General features: G+C 39.2%; 1 protein-coding gene across 2 annotated transcripts; it reads left to right on the top strand.

Moving 5' to 3' along the window:
- Nucleotides 1-2,077: 2,077 nt before the first annotated feature.
- On the top strand, nucleotides 2,078-19,043 carry PLP1 (proteolipid protein 1). 2 transcript variants are annotated; one of them, XM_056125714.1, is made up of 7 exons: nucleotides 2,078-2,234; nucleotides 11,246-11,432; nucleotides 12,351-12,507; nucleotides 13,686-13,854; nucleotides 14,321-14,394; nucleotides 15,166-15,231; nucleotides 16,918-19,043. In XM_056125714.1, exons 1-7 carry the CDS (start codon nucleotides 2,231-2,233, stop codon nucleotides 16,987-16,989), a joined length of 729 nt encoding a protein of 242 aa, XP_055981689.1. In that variant the 5' UTR covers nucleotides 2,078-2,230; the 3' UTR covers nucleotides 16,990-19,043. The 2 variants fall into 2 exon arrangements, with proteins under 2 accessions (XP_055981689.1, XP_055981688.1); XM_056125713.1 differs by having other exon boundaries at nucleotides 2,079-2,234; nucleotides 12,351-12,612.
- The last annotated feature ends 343 nt before the right edge of the window (nucleotides 19,044-19,386 follow it).

Here is a 19,386-nt window from a genome sequence, read left to right as displayed (position 1 = left end):
CTACGACTTTATTGGAGGCACATATTTTCTTCCAAGTATACTAGCAGTTCCAAGAGTTCATGATAAGAATCCTGGTGAAGATTTGTGAGACTTGGTGATATCTCCTGTGTGCACAACTATATCATCTATTTGAGCTAAAACCATCACTTTCTTATCCTTAGTTATCCTTAGTTATAATCATGAAAAATCTAACTCAGTTACTTCTGCCATCTGGAGAGTGCGGAGCACATAGTTGGAGACTTCTTGCTCCGGGTTCTCTCTTCCTCCAGCTCTATTCTGACAATAAACACCCTAAAGTTGATTGTTGACACAATCCTATAACTTAGCTTCCTCAGCAGGCAGGGTCTATGACTGAAGAGGAGAGCATATGAAGTCATGTATCCCAGAACTATCTACCATCAGTCTGTTCTGTTCTTAAAAGATAATTTATACCATTCTTCCAAAGAGATAACATTTACTGTGATTATGTCTTTTTAATGCTGGCATAATAGCAAATATTCTAGGACTCAGACACTAGATGATTCAGGATCCTGGTGGACCCATAAAAACATTTTTATAAGACTCACCTATTTTCTAAGAGAAAAGATCAAGATAGAAATCTGTACAAGGTCACAGCCCCAAAAGAAAACTGTAAGCCATAGTCATACCTCTCTTCTCCCACAGGAAGATTCTAGGCAATCCTTCCTCTCCTTTCTTAACCCCCCCAAGTGAAAAATATAGAAAAATATCTGTAATGCCCTCCTGTCTCTCCATAGAGTCTTTTAGCATGCACTTTTTAAATTATATGCTGAATAATTTCCTTATATAGGACACCCATGGAAGAATGTGTGCCTCAAGGTCAAGAGAGTTGTGTCTCTGAGGTTTCTGAGAACACTAACAAGACACCCAGATAGACTGATTAAGACCCACATCTTCTAGAAAATCTTAATATGCCAATCCCATCTAGCACTGGCCACTAAAATACCTCTACGATCTTTCTTTAAAATCAACTCTTATTAATAAGAGAAGTTCTTTGATTTTTTTTACTGCTTGGCCATTCTTTCTTAGTGTTTCTTTTTCTGAGGCACAGACAGTATTTCATTTCCTTTTCTATCCAACCTCTCTCGTTCCTATTCTTTCAATCCAACCCATTCCTTCCATCTCACAGCCTAACTTCAGCTCTTTGATAAAAACACTACATTCTCAGAATAGGGATATCGATTACCTGGTACTCAAGTCACGTCTTTGACTTGACTCAGTTTGAATTACCCTCCATAGAAATAACCCATATCGTTAACTTTGACCTTTTCTTTAGCCTCCTCTCACTTGAACTTGCACAGTTCTTGTCTCTTCTTGGGTCTCTGCTATCCTATCTAGATTCCAAGATCAGACGAGATTGGGCACATTCAGGATGATATGGCCATAGACAGCTACTATCCTATCTAGAAAATGATTGTAATTATACCCTCTGCCAGCTTGGTCATACACAGTCTGTGGAGTACACAGAAGCATTTTGTCTTTACTCAGTTGAAATAAGGAAGGATTTGGAAGAAATTGTTTTAAAAGATAATGTTTTATTCTTTACTATGTTTCTAGACCTGAGTGACGGAAGGAGTGGTTATATGTCAAAGAATTAAGGGGTGGGGGAAGTAGACATGGTCAAGGGCAGCTAGAAGTGAGGGGTGGAGATGAGGCAAAGTTGGAAGGACTCTGGAGGATAGCATCTAGATTTTTCATCCCGACTCCCTCACCAGGGCTTCTACTTTCAGCACTGACACTTGTGCTGTCACATCCCATCACAACCATGTAGACCCAAAGGTTCAATTGGAAGCTTCCAAAACCTCTTCTTATTTCCACCTGGAACCACATTTTCAAATGTCTCTATAGCAAAGTAAAATTACACTCAGGCAAGAGTAGGGGGAAAGGGGAAAGGATGCAAATTGAAACAATTGGCATTTAAAAGCAGAAAGAGAAGATGGAGCCCATAGAGAAGGGTGTATCCCTGAGGAGGTGGGGACAAGGGGAGGAGAAGAGGAGGAGAGAAGAAGGAGAGGAGGAGGAAAGCAGCCCTGTCCCTTTAAGGGGGTTGGCTGTCAATCAGAAAGCCCTTTTCATTACAGGAGAAGAGGACAAAGATACTCAGAGAGAAAAAGTAAAGGAACTGGAGAGACCAGGATCCTTCCAGCTGAACCAAGTCAGCCGCAAAGCAGACTAGCCAGCCGACTACAATTGGAATCAGAGTCCCAAAGACATGGGTGAGTTTCAAAAACTTAAACATGGAATATTCTACCAGGCACTGTAATTTGTAAGAGCATTTCCAACTTTGGGATCTGGGGTCTCCAATGTTATAATGGGTTGTATTTGGAACTTATTTTCTTTTCAATTCCTCAGTGGTCAATTATATTAACTCCTTCTCTGGTGCACTGAAAATAGTGTTTTATTGCCAAAGAATACCAGCAGCACATGGAGAGTCCCACAGATCTTGGTGAAAGTGCCCAGCAGGTTGCATACGGTCATGTGTCCTCCTACCCGCTTTCTTCTCTCTACTTTCTCCTTTTTCCTGGTTCCCTAGCCGACTAATGGCCAGGTCATCTGACATTCCTGCTTCTGCTGTAAATGACAGAGTACTGCACAAATGACTGCGTGTTTGATGCATTTGGACCATGCTTTTGCATCAGTAGGAAATTGGGTAATTGGGCAAGGTGGACTTAGATTTGGACATGATTGAGGGAATCAATTTTAGTGTTAGAAAATGAGAAAAAACTTGAATGACTTTAGCCTGGGGAACAGATTTGTGGAGGTGTTTGTCTTTGTATTTGCATGTCTGTGTTTTTGCACTCTTGAACGCATGTGTATATGTGTGTGTAAACCATGTCTAGGGGATATTAGAGACTTTTCTTTCCTGAGGGCATATCTTAAATTTTAAATACCAGACATGACAAAAAGGTTACTAAGACCTTAGATCTTTTGCTTACTTACTAAGTTCCCAGGAATTTTCCAGAGATTTTCTAGGTTCCATGGTGAAAAAAAAAAAGATACTACGAAGTTCTAGTCTCTGCTGGTGTGTACCCAGAGGAAAAGATGTAGAAGCATAAGGATCTTCGCCCTTACAGGATCTCACAGAGACATATAGACATCATTCATGTTTGTTAAAGCTAATAAGGTTTGAATGCATCATATGAAATGATAATGAATTGACCTGTACATTAACCATGAAGTATAATATCCAGAATATGCCAACAACATCCATGGACATAGGTTTTCAATTACACTGAACTTGTGTAAGCCTTTAGGTTGTTTTCTCCTGAAACATTAAGAGATCTTTGAAATTTGGATTCAGGTAGGGAAATTCAGAGCACTGGATTCAGTCTACAGAGTTAGGTTTGAATTCTAGATTTAGCACGGCATGACCTTGACTTAATGACTGTGAATCTTAACTTCATTGTCTGAAAAGTGAGACTAACAATAACTGCTTTGCGTACTTTTAGGGTTGTGAGAATCAGGTAATAGTTATGTGCCGGTCCTTCGGAAATGGGCAAGTTCTATATCATATCATTTATAAATCATGATAATACTGATTATTATATAACAACGCATGGCAGGCTAACTTACTCTTTTTTAAGTAGTGCGTTTACTTTGTGTGTTTGGGTCAGAATCGTCCGACCAATGATGTGTGACTAGGTGAGAACTAATGGTCGAAGTAACTCAATTCCCACTTTAAGTGACATCAGGTACCTTACCTAAAATCACAGCAGCTGTCTTAGTATATTGTGATTTAAAAACAGGGGAGAGATAACAAAGGAAATTGAATATTATTCAAATAGGGGACAAAAGTCTGGTGGAAAATACAGGAGGAAAAATGGTGACAACAGGGTGCTTTCTTATTATGGAGGCAGGGTGGTTTTCTTCAAGGGAGATTGCCACAGATAAGGGCATAGTTGAAGTAAGATACTGGATTCCAGATCCTGGGAGGGGGTGATATTTGGACCAGTGCACATGATGGAGTAGCTATTGCGTTTTCAATTATTAGTGTACAGTATCACAAATACTTTGTAAATGATAGGCAATTTCTAATAAGAAGTAGAACTTTTGGAGTGTGTTGCTGTTTAAAATCGCAGTATCCAAACTATATCACAAAATCTGGGATTGTAAAGAACTTTAGAAACCTATTCTCAAAGCATATGTGATTCTCTTATACAATAGATGATTAAACACTCCTACAGCTTTTACTTAATCACCTCCAGGAATAGGACACTAACTATCTCAATCATATAGAATTACCAAAGATTGAAAAAGAAGAAAAACATTGAATTCAGTAGTATTCGCACAAAAATTATGTAGGAAGTAATAGCTAATTAATCCTTATCTTGACTTGGGAAGTGATGTTCCAAGTGAATCTTTGGGATAACAATGGAACCAGAAAAGAGTCAAAGAGCAGTAACTGATTATTCTCTGCTCAGAAACACAATGACATGATCGAACAGCAAAACACTGGCTCCTGTAAGCCTGTTGTTTGAGAATAATGGCTGTTACCTTGGTAACCAGACTCTGATGTTTTCCTCCAAAGGTGGCTATTTGTGGAGTGCAGAGTTTTGTCTGGCTCAAAGTAAGTAGATTTAGCTCAGGCAAAAAAAGGTGTGGAGACAGAGTTGGGGTCCATTTTTCTTTTTACAAAATGCAAGAGGAGTAACTGAGTCTCACCAAGATGGCAAGAATGCTATAGGTATCTCAGGACCTAAAAAGGTAATCAGTTCCAAGTCAGCTCATTCACTTTTTGTCCCAGAGATACCAACTAAAATGATCAGGATCAGTCTTATCTAGCCTATTCCTTACCTCAACATTGTAGAGCCAGAGAAACTCTTGACAAACCAGGAAGATGGATGGAAAGGTCGATGGATTGAAAGGTCTGTTCTGCTTCAAGGACTCTCCATTGGCCCTACCTTTGCAGCTTTTTATTTAACAACTTGACAGCAGGAACTACTTTCTCAAAGCTATTCATATAGAAACAAGACCCTAGAAACCCTGGAGAGATGGAATACAGAGGTACATAGTCTACAAACCCATTAAGGAAGAACCCCAGACAGTAACATCTTTTCCCTTGTTGCCTTTTTGTGTATTATCTTTAAGCCTTGAAAGTAATCTACAGGGTATAGTTCCTGGTCTTGAAATAATACAACAATACCAAATTCCCTCTTTGCCCATAGATCTCTGGGTCTAGAGAAAATCCTTTCAGGGCAATGATGTGATCAGGAAAAGTCACATCAGCTACAGCAAGTAAATCTATACAACTTTTCCGTCCTTTCCTACTCTGAGACCCTACGGAGTGCCAAACTTACATATAAAAAACATAAAAGTACTTATTAATTCTTCCCTGGCTATTAAAAATTGGTCCCACGAATGATCTCTCTGCTCTGCACTGGTCTCAGAACTCTCATCAAATACAGCGTTGGAAAAGAAGCAGTAGCATGCCAAGGAAGAGAACAATGTTTCTGGGATAAACTTTACATTGCAAACAAGGAGAAAAGAGAAATTTGAGGATAAACTGACCTAAGGAATAAGTATGGAAACTTATCTCTTAGCTTAGCTTATTACCGGATACTTTTCTAAGACTTTGGTAAATAGGCAAGGTAAAAACGGTGTGTTAAGGTTAGAGTTTAAGAATCAGACCTCAAATTCTATTCCATTGTCCCAGTGTTTGGGAATAAATTGACAGATGCACACATGCACACACATGTCTCTGTGTGTGCATACTCCTAAGTGTGTGCGTGCACTTTGTAGAAGTGGGGAATATTATAAGCAATGTGGTCCAGATGCCATTGTCAAGGTAATGATAATACCTATCTAAAGAAGAGGATTAGGTTCCTTATTATTTAACTCTGTCCACTGATTGATATCTGGTAGAATGAATGCCACTCTCCAGTGGTAGTAGAGTGCCTTCCAGCACTAAATTGTGGTGTAAATGCTGATTTCATATAGAAAAGACAAGATTATCTTTGTCTGACAAGGGTAAGGCTAGAAGCAAATGTTTTTGTTTCTGGCACCTCCTGATGACTGTTGTTTTACTCCTAAGCCCAACCCACCAATCCCCATCCATCCCCAGTACCAGTCACGGCTGCTGTGGTGTCTTGGCCCTGTCAACTGCTGTAGGCCCTGATCAAGGAGGCCTCTGTTCATGGAGTGAGGTTAATGGGTGGGTTCTGGGAGGAGGGTAAGACTAGTGCAGATTAGATATTTAGGGAGATGAGGCCATTTTTTTCACTCAATGAGCCTGCCTGTTATTTAGCTTTATTGTATAGGGTTCTTCTATCTCTCCCTTTGTCATTTGGATTTAAGGGACAGGCAGGGAATTGTACAAGGCACAATTGGTCTTTTTCTGCCATCCCGTTCCATGGTGAAAGCCTTTCCTTTCCTCTCTTTGATGAGCTTCCAGATTCTCAGTGAATTTTCATCGTGTAACTGGTTCTTGAGGCATGCTCAGGGCATGGGAAAGGAGGGCTTGGGAGCTCTTGGCTCCTGCTTAAAGAGAAAGTATCAGCAGCAACATAGTCCTTGGATGGACAGGGATCTGGATAAGCATTGCAATGTTCTTGTTGATCTTTTTTAGGCTCTTGTGAAGAGCAGTAGTGAGAATAGCTGTAAGTTTTTTTCAGTGATTGATCACATTAGTTTTAGGAGTTTGCAGATAAATTTAGATAATATATTTAAACACTATCATATTGGTAGCTTTGGTCTTTGATTCAAAAACATAAGATTGTTTTCCATGACAATACCAAAATGTCTTGGATAAAAGGGACTGAACATATTTTTTAATAAAAGGGACTGAACTCTTTTAATTGTCATAGAGTCTAAGTTACTGTTACTGTAATAATGTACAAACTTAACATAATAAAAATGGATGGAAAACACTAGGGAGGGCCATTTTTTTCTACTACCTTTTATCATAGCCAGGTGATTTAGCTCAATTGAGGGCTGGAGCGATAGCACAGCGGGTAGGGCGTCTGCCTTGCACGCAGCCAACATAGCTGACCCGAGTTTGATTCCTCCGCCCCTCTCGGAGAGCCCGGCAAGCTACTGAGAGGATTCGATATGCCAGACACAGTAACAACAAAGTCTCCAATAGAGACGTTACTGGGCCCGCTCGAGCAAATCAATGATCAATGGGAGGGCCTTTAGAATTTTTTAGGCCTTTAGAGTTGCTGTGGGTAATATTGTGATTTAGTAATTCTATGCAAATTCTACCATTTTATGCCTATACTTGGTCTGGAAATGTGAGACTATATCTTGGGAGAGTCAAGGAACTTTCCAGAATCTTTCACAGCTTCCTAAATCAACTGAAACCCTTTTGATCATAAAATGTTCAACCATAAAGAAAATGGAGGGCATGTGGCTTTACACTACTCATCACACATTTCTAAGAACACTTCTTGGGCTGCGAAAAATGAAATTGAACCCAAGAAACCTTTCTGAAAATGCTTTATCAGCTACTTTTATGAAGATCAATATTTTTTGCATGTTCTTGGTTTTTCCAGTTGGAATCCAAAAATTGTTTTTCTTCTTTTTTTTGGCATGGACAGATTACTCATTTCTCCTTAACATAAATACATCCAGAACAAACACCTCACTATTTATTGTAAAGAGATAGATAGCTGATAATTTTATTGATATTGTTGAACTATTTGTTACGTTTTTTCTATAGTTATTTTATCTATATTTATCAATAATGTTATGATTTATCTATATTTATCCATGGGCTGGAGCGATAGCACAGCGGTAGGGCGTTTGCCTTGCACGCAGCCAACATGGCCAACCCAAGTTCGATTCCTCCGCCCCTCTCAGAGAGCCCGGCAAGCTACTGAGAGTATCTCGCCCGCACGGCAGAGCCTGACAAGCTACCCGTGGTGTATTCGATATTCCAAACACAGTAACAACAAAGTCTCCAATGGAGGCGTTATTGGGCCCGCTTGAGCAAATCGATGAACAACGGGAGGTCAGTGACAGTGACAGTGACAGTGATCCATATTTCTAGTTTAACATCAGAGATTGCCTATATCCTTCTTGTCCCTTGTCTTGAGTGCTAATGAAACAGAAAAAGGAGTTCTCTGTTTGATTAGCAAGAGTTCAAGTTCCTCCATCTCTGATCACACCTGCACCATCATTTAGCCCCTCTCAGAGTGAAAAGACTGGGGTGTGTGAGTGGGCCAAGGACAGTCACTTGCAAAAATAGATGGCTCTCCTTACTCTGGACTAAACAAACAGTTGTTCCATTGTTCCATGGGTCTGACCCCCCCCACACACCCCCAGGCCTGTGAACCCCTGCAGAATACTAATGAGGCTCCTGAAATCTCAGGGGGAAAACAAGGCTTCTTTGTCCCAGGGAGCTATGGAGGGCTCTGTCCAAGCCCTGACCCTGTGATATGGAGAGACCGAACAGTGGGGTCACTGACCTTTCCCTCCCCCATCCCAAGCTTCAGAGACCTTTTTTACAACAAGAGTAAGAGTTTGGGAGTGGGGAAGACTTGGATAGACAGAAAAAATGCTAGCACTCTTTATTTCCAAACTCCATTTTTTTTGATTCACAGGATCCATTTAACATTTTAATATGTTGTGAAAGATGGAATCTACATTTTGGAATGTTTTCTGAGAACAAACATTTCAGCTGCTGTGTTTTTCTTTCTGGTATATACGTGCAGACATGTACATGTCTGCATGCATGCAAAGATAAATTGATAAAAGAACACCTGCTATCATATGTATGTACCATAGGCCAACTCTGATGAGTCACAATGTGTGTGTGTGTGTGTGTGTGTGTGTGGTAAGGGGGGGTGTGCCACAGTCAGTGGAGTTTCAGGGCCACTCCCTGATCTTTGCTTGGGCTTGCTCCGACATTGCTCAGGGGACCGTGTATTGTCAACCACACACAATGTAGTACCTTAATCTCTGCACTGTTTCTCTGGTCCTTGATAAGACACTCTTACCAAGTATTCTTGCACATTTCATGCTGAGTAAACTACCTACAATTACAACAGCGGTACTACAAAGTGATTGTTTTCTATAGAGGGCATATCTTTAAGCAGTAGTACTTCCCTTTCCAGATAATGAAAGAAATTTATTTATGTTGTAAATTTTATATATTTCATTTGTCTTGAGGCTCTGGACCTCTCCTCTGCAGAGGCATACAAGATTCTTTCGGTTGGAGTGATAGTACACAGTAGGTAGAGCACTTGCCTTGAAAAAGCCCAACCTGATTTCGATCTCTGGCACCACATATGATTCCCGGAGTGATCCATGAACTCAAAAGCAGGAGTGAGGCCTGACCACAGTCAGATATCACCCAAAAACAAAAAATAAAATAACATCTGAGGACCAAGGAAGTACTGCCATTTTAGGGAGTGCTGATTTAAAATGACTTATTTATTCTGTGGCTCTGGAAACAGAGGCACATGCCACCTAATTTTTCCACGTTAGAGATAATTTGGTCATTCAAAATATGTTCACTTTGATACAATTCAGCCATAAAATTTAACAGGTGTTCAATCTACAGTTTGACTCAGGGATGAAAAGAACCCTACTAGATTTAAGAGGATCCAGCAAAGTACTCCCATATTCCATGGTACCTGCTATAGACAAATGAATAAACTTGGAATAAAAATCCAAATAAAAATTTTAATGCAATTTCTTTTTTTTCCACAAGGACTCACAATATATTTATTCTAAAATAACAGCTTCTCAGCAGATTTGTACTGATTATTTGCATGTTTAGTTATAGATACATGCATATCCTATATGATATATAAGTATAATCAAATAGTGTAAACTTATACAACCACACACATAGCAAGACATGAAGGAAGGAAGGAAGGAAGGAAGGAAGGAAGGAAGGAAGGAAGGAAGGAAGAAGGAGGAGGGAAAGTGGGAGGGAGGGAGGAGGGAGGGAAATATTTTCTGAGGAGCTTAACAATTTAATTGCTTCCACCTTTGGGGGATCTGGTTAAGTGGCTATAGAGAGCCATCCTTTCCCATCTAATCAATCATTTATCTAGATGACATTTATTAAGTTTCACTTCATGTGACACTCTAGAGTGTGGTACTGACACTTGGGATACAACTGCTTTCACAGCCTGTGAGTTCTTATATCCCTTTCCCATTTCTCAGTAAGTAACACTGGGATGGGCCCTGGGGTACCAGGTGTGGGTTTATCAGGGACTTTTAGCATGTTAGGACACCTGTGTTCAGAAGCCCTGTCTTGTTTTAGTCACACCAGAGAGATGTTTGCTCACTTTGTATAAAGTCTCTTTGTGTTTGGACAGAAATTCAATTTAGGACTGTGGTTGGGGTGGGGACATTGGCCAAGCTTGAGTATAAGCGAACAAATCAGCCTTGTAAAGTGTCCCCAAATCATTAGTCCTGCATTTTTGTTAGCATGAATAATAATAGTAACCTTCCAGTTGCCATCTTGTGTCTCTACTAGTTCCATCCTTCCCTTTAGACTGTTCCACACATATCTAGACTAAGATGAATCAAGCATTCTGTGTAACAGATATACATAATATCCAGAAATATCCAGGCACATGCAATTTCCAAAGTTTACCCCACATGAATACTCTTCTGGGCCCTGTGTAATAATGCCAGGATCTCTGACCTACACTCATACTTTCCTGGAACTCTAAGTTCTTTCTCTCTTTGTAACCACTTTTTATTTGGCTGCTTGGAATTGTTGAAAATATTTGCTGTACTTAGTCCATTGTTCTCAATAATTAAAGACTACCATATGGCAAAGTTTATGTATCTTAGTCCACGAAACACCTAGCACAATGATGGGCACATAGTGAGTACTCCATAAATAGTTGATGAGTGATGAAGACTAGTCAGAATGATGTGAAAGAAGAGATAAATTGCATAATATCTCTAGTTTTCTATTGAATTGCTGATTATTAAAATTAATTCTGGGAATTAAAGGTAAGGATTTATTTTTGAAAATGGAACAAAACGCAAGTTTTTCTTTTGTTCTTTAGGTAACACTCAATGGTGCTAAAGAATCACTTCCGACTTGATGATTTGAGCTAGCTTTTGGCAGTGTTCAGGGGACCAGGTGGTTTGGGGGATCAAAATCCAATACTTGATTTTTTGTGTGTCACTCTCACATTACAAACACTTAAATCTCTATGCCCTCCTATTTTTGGTCTTTGTACTTGCATGGAGAGATATGAGTGGAAAAAGCTACCAATTTATTATACATTCCTGAATACTTTCCCTCCTTTTTCCTCAGGCTTGTTAGAATGCTGTGCAAGATGTCTGGTAGGGGCCCCCTTTGCTTCCCTGGTGGCCACTGGATTGTGTTTCTTTGGGGTGGCACTGTTCTGTGGCTGTGGACATGAAGCACTCACCGGCACAGAAAAGCTAATTGAGACTTATTTCTCCAAAAACTACCAGGAGTATGAGTATCTCATCAATGTGTAAGTACCTGTTATTTGCACAGATCCATTTCTTTTTCCCTTATCTTTATTCTGGAGACACAGTGGATTAGAACCGTAGTAACTAGCAGGTTGTTAGTGTGAATACTAAGAGGATTCTAGAGTTTTCTGTTACACAGACTCCACATATGCCACATCCAAAGTTCTAAGTAAGGGGAGGGGTATCAAATATTTTACAAGTGGATCTGCCATTATTATTTACCTCCATCCCATCTATCTTGCTTTCTTCCACATGTTCTAGTTTCATGAGTTGGACTTTCTGAAGTGCTTTATGTTTGGAGAACTCAGAGGAGTCACAATAATTGGACCAAGAGGGGCTACTGCTCTTGGTTTGACACACAGCTTGAGCAGCATTTCTCAACCAGGAGCCACATGGTCCTGTGTGGACCCCCAGGAGTTTTCAAGGGGGCCACATGTGAAAATTATGTAAATTGAGGTCCAACTGGTAGGATTGAGGGGCACAGGGACAACATTTGAAACGGGGCCACAGTTACACAAAGTTTGAGAAACCCTGCTCTAAAGTCTGTTCAGGTATGTACTAAGCACCACCATCCCTTTTCCTAGATTAGGTTAGGCTCCTGTTTCTTCACATCTAGCTCCTCTCTTTCTTCTCCCTTACCCTCTGAGGGAGAATATCCTAATGTTCAGACCCAGGAGAAAAGGGTCCCAGTGCTTCAGGTCACATGGTTAGCTAGCTTGTGCTTTCAGCCACATATTTACATCTTCCTTTATTTCAATATAGAGAAGGAGAAACCAAGTAGAGGGAGTCTAGCGTCCCTATACAGAAGCCCTAACATTGTTTAGGTGCCCACCCAAGTGTCCTCCTCATTTATGCAGGAAAATAACCAGGTTCTCAGTTAACAGGATTTCCTTGTTTCTCTTGTTTTTCTGTTAATGCAGGATCCATGGCTTCCAGTATGTCATCTATGGAACTGCCTCTTTCTTCTTCCTTTATGGGGCCCTCCTGCTGGCTGAGGGCTTCTACACCACCGGCGCAGTCAGGCAGATCTTTGGCGACTACAAGACCACCATCTGCGGCAAGGGCCTGAGTGCAACGGTAACAGGGGGCCAGAAGGGGAGGGGTTCCAGAGGCCAACATCAAGCTCATTCTTTGGAGCGGGTGTGTCATTGTTTGGGAAAATGGCTAGGACATCCCGACAAGGTGATCATCCTCAGGATTTTGTGGCAATAACAAGGGGTGGGGGACAATTGGGCATGAGTTGTGGCCTCACCCACACACAAGGCTGGGTCCTCCTCTAGGGGCCTGGCTTTTGAGTGAGGAAGTGATGGCTACAGCTGAACGAGAAGATCAGGAAGAACGTGGTGCTCAGCTGGCTTAACATCGCCTTTCAAAAGTTCCCTAGAAAATTAGATCTCAAAATGGAAAGCATGAGTTTTGTGATATGCTTTGTAAATCAGACTATTTCTAAGCCATCTGGTGGTATGCCTTTACATCTCATCTATCAGATAACACTAAAAGAATAGATCTGAAAGCCCAAGAACCTAAAATGCTACTCATGGAATTGAAATGAATGTACCCGATCTGCAAGAGAGGGTGGATCACAGAAATTATAAAAATTGACTCCAAGACAGAATTCACAACATTCTGGAATTCTACACTGTTGAAATTCCCGGAGGGAAAAAATATGAATCTGCATATTCAGTACTTCATTTTTTCTGAGGACTAGCCATGCTTCTAGTGAGGCATAAATTGGTTTTTATTTTCAGTCTCCAGAATTAAAGATCTTTTGGAGTCTAAAATGTGTGAGTGTGGTGATGTCATTTGTGGTCAGCAGTTGGCTTAGAAAGGTTTTTGGATCTGGAATTTAAATCTCCTATTGGCTTTATTCAATGACTAGGGATCAAAAATATGTGATAAAGAATAATTTCTAAGCTCAGCTTTAGGCAAGAAATAGCACTACTTTCTTTCAAGATCTGTTCTGATATCTTTACACTTTATCTGCCCCTCCCCCAAATCTCCTGAAGCCTCTCTAATCCAGGGATCCTCCTCACTCCAACCTTCCCTACCCTCACCCTCTGTCACATTTTGGGCCAGTTCTCTAGTAGAAACTGCCAATTACATTTGGCAAAGGGGTCCTATTTACTAATTTCATTTGACAGAGATCCCTGGAATCTGGTTTCATGTCTGATACATGCCACTCCAGGATCTCTCAGTTTGTTTTAATATCCTCAGGCTAATGCTGATATCTAATCACCTCATGTCAATTGTTTTAGTTTGTGGGCATCACTTATGCCCTGACCGTTGTGTGGCTCCTGGTGTTTGCGTGTTCTGCTGTGCCTGTGTACATTTACTTCAACACCTGGACCACCTGCCAATCTATTGCCACCCCCAGCAAGATCTCTACCAGTATAAGCAATCTCTGTGCTGATGCCAGAATGTATGGTGAGTTAGGGATTAGCACCTTGATTTCCTTAACCTATAGAAACATATTTGGTTCTTCATTTAGAGAAAGGAGGGTGGTAAGTAAATATGGAAAAAACCTAGGATTGTGAATGCTGGAATCTCATTTTGTTACTCTATATCCACTGAAAATAGAGGGATCTTTTTTCTTGGAAGGGAACATATTACAAGTGATGGACGTTTTCTTGGATGCTTACAGCTTGACTTTATTCTAGTTGTTTGCTGTTCCAGCCTAGAAGGAACACATATTTAACAAGCCTAAGATCTCACAAATTTTCATTACCAAATATTTTGGGGTAAATTTTCAGAAAAGAAGATTCTGATTGTTTATAGGTTTGAACATTTTAGCCAGGATGATTAAAAATGTAAGATAACTCTGAAGGAGAGTGTTCATGTAGTCACACAACTTCATGAAGCTTGCCCTAGTTAATTTGTGTATCTTATTTAGGTGTTCTCCCATGGAATGCTTTCCCTGGCAAAGTGTGTGGCTCCAACCTTCTGTCCATCTGCAAAACAGCTGAGGTGAGTGAGACTTGGGGTTACTTTACAATGTAATGTAACCTATGCAAATTCCTACTTATTATCTGTTTTCAAAGTTGCAGTTTCCCCTTACTGGGTTGTGAGTTAACAAATAACCTTTTACAAAACATTGGCTGAGAATTATGAACCAGTGAGCATAGATGATATAATATTTGTTTTCCTTAGAGCTATATAGATATTCTTCAGTTCTAAGACTTCCTCTCTTAAATGAGAAATTTGTGGCTTTCAGTAACTATAAAGTTTAATGATGAATGCCCCCAAATAAATTTATTACTATATTAGTTAAAAATGCCAAGAAAAAGTGTTGTACACAGAAAAAGTTAGCAGTTTTACAAAACACTTTCAATCATTGAAAAGTTTTTTTAAAAATACATTTGAAAATAGTGGAATCCTCTTTTGTGAATAGCTATTACATGTAAATGAGGTAATGGCATAAAAGTAAATCCTGAGTAGGAAGTATGTATTTGGAGGTAAAAGAGTGACTTAAATTTTGAGTATTCTGGACATAACTATAAGGAACCAGTATATTATGTGGGATAATTATAGTATTTTCTGAGAATTCCGTTAGGAGTGTTATAGGGCCTGATGTGCACATTGAAAGAGAGTTATGAGTACACTCAGGGAAGCAACAACTTAATTAGAGAGGAAGAATCAACACATGGAACACATTCAGAAAATCAACACCATGATCTCCAGCAGAGCATGTTTTTGCTATAGGAAGAAACAATTCTTCTTTTTCACATTTTCTTGCAGTTCCAAATGACCTTCCACCTGTTTATTGCTGCATTTGTGGGGGCTGCAGCCACACTGGTTTCCCTGGTAAGTTGTCTTTGGATAATCTTGGCAAATAAAAGATCCTGGGATAGCCTGGGTATAGTTGTGCTGAAAGGAAAATAAGAGACATTTTATAATCTTGAAATGCTGGATAGAGGTAATGGGAAGAAATAGCAAAGTGTAGAGACTATGCATTTATACTTGGGTTTACTAGGCAAAAAAATATCAGAGATTTTGAACAAGAAAGTTTATATGAGAAAAGAGGAGGTAAGATATTTATGGTCTAGGATGATAATATTTTTGCATACATGAAGCATATAATATTTGCAAGTTCATCTAAGTAACAGGTTATAGTTAATTCTCTTCATATTCTGATTTGATCAGTCATTTAGTCCCCACACTGAAACATGGTGCCAGGGATGTGGTTCAATGGTAGAACACCTGCCTCACATATGTGAGGTCCTGGGTTTGATCCCTGATAGTGCAAAAAATACACCAATCCAAACAAAAACAAAAATTGTATATAAAGTCCTTTAGTCTATTAAATAAAGTGCTGAAATGCTTCAAAATATGAAATTTCTGTAGCTAAAAGTTCTATACACTATAAACTTGTGTATCCATATTGGGCACTCTCCAAGGGATTTAGTTACTATCCTGAAAATACTAGAAGATTTTCCAAGCCTCCTATCATTATTAGAATTATTACTATTATTTGATTCTCTGTCCCAAGTTCTGTTGATGGTGTTGTAGACCAGGGTCATTGTGGTGAATAATGTGTTCATTGTTTATATTAAAAACCCAGTACACTGAAGGGTAAAGTGGTTTATTTTGAGTCAATGGTTAAGTAGTCAAAGGACAAGATTAAGCTCTTAAAACTCCTTGTTACTACTGCTGAGGTTTTTATAAAGTTGTTCTTCAACTTGTAAAATAATTTGATGTATTAAGCAAAGGAGAATTGTGTTCAACGTGTAACTGTTTCTGTAGTAAATATCCTGTGACTTCAGGTCACTCAGACTTGTGAATATGAAGCAGAGTCTGTGAATTATTATTTTTATTTGGTTTTGGGGCCATATCTGGTAGTGTTCAGGGTTTACTACTGGTTCTACACTCAAGGATCACTACTGGCAAAGCTTGGTGGTCAATATGGGGAACCAGGGATTAAAACCAAGTTGGCTGTGTGCAAGGCAAGCACTCTACCCACTGTAATATAGCTCCAGCCCCAGAGTCCATTATTATGTTCATTTCATTGAGTCAATGTCAGAGACAGGCAAAGCACATGTGCTGGGAAAATTCTTATCAAGTTGGTTTTCTGGGCCTGAACCATTGGAAGGAAATGTTATGGAAATGTTCTCGTGTTTCACTAATAAAAAAAAATAATAATAATGAAAAAAAGTACCAGTTGAGAAGACAGGCTTGGGATGAGGGGAAGGAAGGAACCTGAGGATAGTGGTGGAGGAAATGTCACACTGATGGTGGTGGGTGAGATTAGTGCTAAAACATTGTATGCCTAAAACTATTATGAACAACTTTGTTCATCATGGTGCCTCATTAAAATATAAAAACAACAAAAAGAATATAGGGTCAAAGCCTAGGATTTGCTGCATTTTTGAAGAGGAGTTGTTCCTTTATTTAATTATGATTGATTTCTACCTTATTTCGTTCCCCAAAGGATTGGAGAAGAAAAAGATTCCTTTTTCCACTCATTTATATTCTCTCTTCTCTTTCCTACAGCTCACCTTTATGATTGCTGCCACTTACAACTTTGCTGTCCTTAAACTCATGGGCAGAGGCACCAAGTTCTGATCTCCTGTAGACATTTCCCCTTCTCTAACAGTGAGGCTCTAACCACACATCCTACAATGATGAGTCTCCCATGTTAACTCTTTGCCTTTGCCACTGACTGGCCCTCTTCCTACTCAATGATCAATGATCGTAACAAGAAAGGAGAGTCTTGAGGTGATTAATGTCTCCCCATGGACCCTCCCCTCTTATGTACCTCTTTTAGTCATTTTGCTTCAAAGCTGTTTCCTGCTAGAAATGGGAAATGCTTTAAAATGGTAACTCCCCAACTGTAAGGCACAAAGAAATGGAGGCTCTAATTTAATATTTAAGCAACTCTTGAGGACAAGAAAGTGTCTTTTTCTCCTAAAGGGCACTTCCATTAATGGAAACAAAGAAAAGGGAAATGATCAGGTAGAGAGGAAGGACGTGCCTGGACCCCTTGCCTTCCAGAATGGCCAAATATATTTCCCTTGGTATACAACACAGAGAATACACCCCTGTCTCCCTATTACCACTTTAGAAGGAAAAAGGAATGCCAGCAAAACAATAAAAGCATGTTCCCAAGTCTACCTATTATAGCTGGGAAAAGGGGTCAAAGCAAGGATCTTTCACTTCCATAGAGAGAGAGCAGTGACCCCGATGGTAATGAACAATTTAAGTCTTAACTCAGCGAATCTTACTTACAGCATAAGGGAGTGTAGTGTCTGTGTAGACACAAGGCAGAGCTTGGCCTTACACCTTATTAAAGAAAAGAAACAGGATTTCACCAGTGTCTTCTCACTCTCTTCTCCTTGATAACAGCTACCATGACAACCTGTGGTTTCCAAGGAGCTGAGCACAGAGAGAAACTCTAGCTCATCTGAAAAATGACTGGCCTAAGGAGCAGCAGTTGCTAATGGCTAATGGTGTAAAGTGAGCCTGCCCTCTGGTAGACAAAGGATAGATAACTCTCCTGTTAATTAGCTGCGTACCTTGGCCTCTGTCATGTCTTCACAATGGTGCTCTTTTCATGGGGTATTATCCATTTGGTCACAGTGGTGATTTGAAGATCTTGATTAGTTTCAGATTGAGGCACATTTCACATTTTTTCAGTTTATTTATTATTGGTTTACAGTTGAATCAGAAAGTTCTGGAGAATTTTTCACTGATTCGTTAACAAGTGAAAATTGGGCACTGGACATAACAAGTGACATTTAATATTAACTAGTCCCATGGATCTATTTGGAATACCTATAAATGTTTATGCCCTTTGCAGTAACAGATTTAATCAGTTTGAATCTCAATTTGAATAACCAGCGTGGTGGTTTTTTTAGCGAGTGGATATTATTTGATTAAACAATATTATGTGTTAATGAGTCAAATTTAACAGACAGGTCTTCTCTCCTGGTATAGATTACAGAACCACATTCACTAGCTGCCAGTTATTCATTTGGTAAGCATCCATGAAGAAGAAAGATAGGAAGAGTCTTGTTTCAGCCAAAAGGATGAGAAGTGATAAGATGGGGTAAAAAATTGAAGCCTGAATAGCAAATAAGTTTCAGGTTTCTCTTTCTTGCTTGCTAACTCTGGGTTAAAAATGAAAGATGAGTTGGTCTTTATTGAAGGAAAGATTTTGTGAGTATGATTGTAGTTAGTGCTTTTGTTGTTAAAAGTTGTTTCATACACCCCACTATAATAGTTTCGATGGTGTTTGAGGAGATGCAAGACTTTTACAAAAATACAGTTAATATTTGTTTTCACATAAGTATACATGATAAACTTCCAAATTTCTTAGAGAGAGGAGATGAAAACATTCTGTAAGAACCCAATCAAGATCAAGGAAAGTGACATAATCCACACCTTGTGTTTTATTTTGGTTTAATAACATAACAAATAACCAACCCTTCCCTGAAAAACTCTCAAACATACATACACATATATGCACATGGAGAGAGTTAATCAACTGAAAGTGTTTCCTTCATTTCTGATATAGAATTTCAATTTTAACACATATAAGGATAAACTTTTAGAAACTTATCTTACAAAATGTATTTTATAAAATTAAAGAAATAAAATTAAGAATGTTCTCAATGAAACATTGTGTCCTTTGAGTGATTTCTGTTTAACTCTACAATTGAAATTCAACTGTACTTTTATTATGCTTTGTTCAAGGAGTTTATTTGTTTTTCAGATCATCCAGGTCATTCTTACAACAATACTCTGAACTAAACTGATAAATCATTTCTATTTATAGCCGGAGACACTAATAAATAGAGGCTAAGCAGATCATCCAAAGAAACCCAATAAATCCGAGTTTTGACTAGAACTCAGGTCTTGATATCAATTCATTGTTTTAAGGATTATTTTCTCTTACAAAATGGGTTTCAGAGCGTTGTGCTAATTCAGAATCAAATATGGTTGTTTCTTCAACACAGTGGT

This window comes from Sorex fumeus, unplaced genomic scaffold (genome assembly GCF_029834395.1).
Source record: "Sorex fumeus unplaced genomic scaffold, SorFum_2.1 ptg000058l, whole genome shotgun sequence".
Classification (NCBI taxonomy): domain Eukaryota; kingdom Metazoa; phylum Chordata; class Mammalia; order Eulipotyphla; family Soricidae; genus Sorex; species Sorex fumeus.
Note: the sequence above shows the minus strand (reverse complement) of the source record. Positions and strands in the feature narration are given on the sequence as shown.

Bases quoted from the DNA above. Each gene is read 5' to 3' on its own strand.
- PLP1 (XM_056125713.1), top strand. The intron at 11,433-12,350 runs GTAAGTACCTGT...CTGTTAATGCAG, and splicing joins TATGAGTATCTCATCAATGT to GATCCATGGCTTCCAGTATG. The intron at 15,232-16,917 runs GTAAGTTGTCTT...TCTTTCCTACAG, and splicing joins CAGCCACACTGGTTTCCCTG to CTCACCTTTATGATTGCTGC.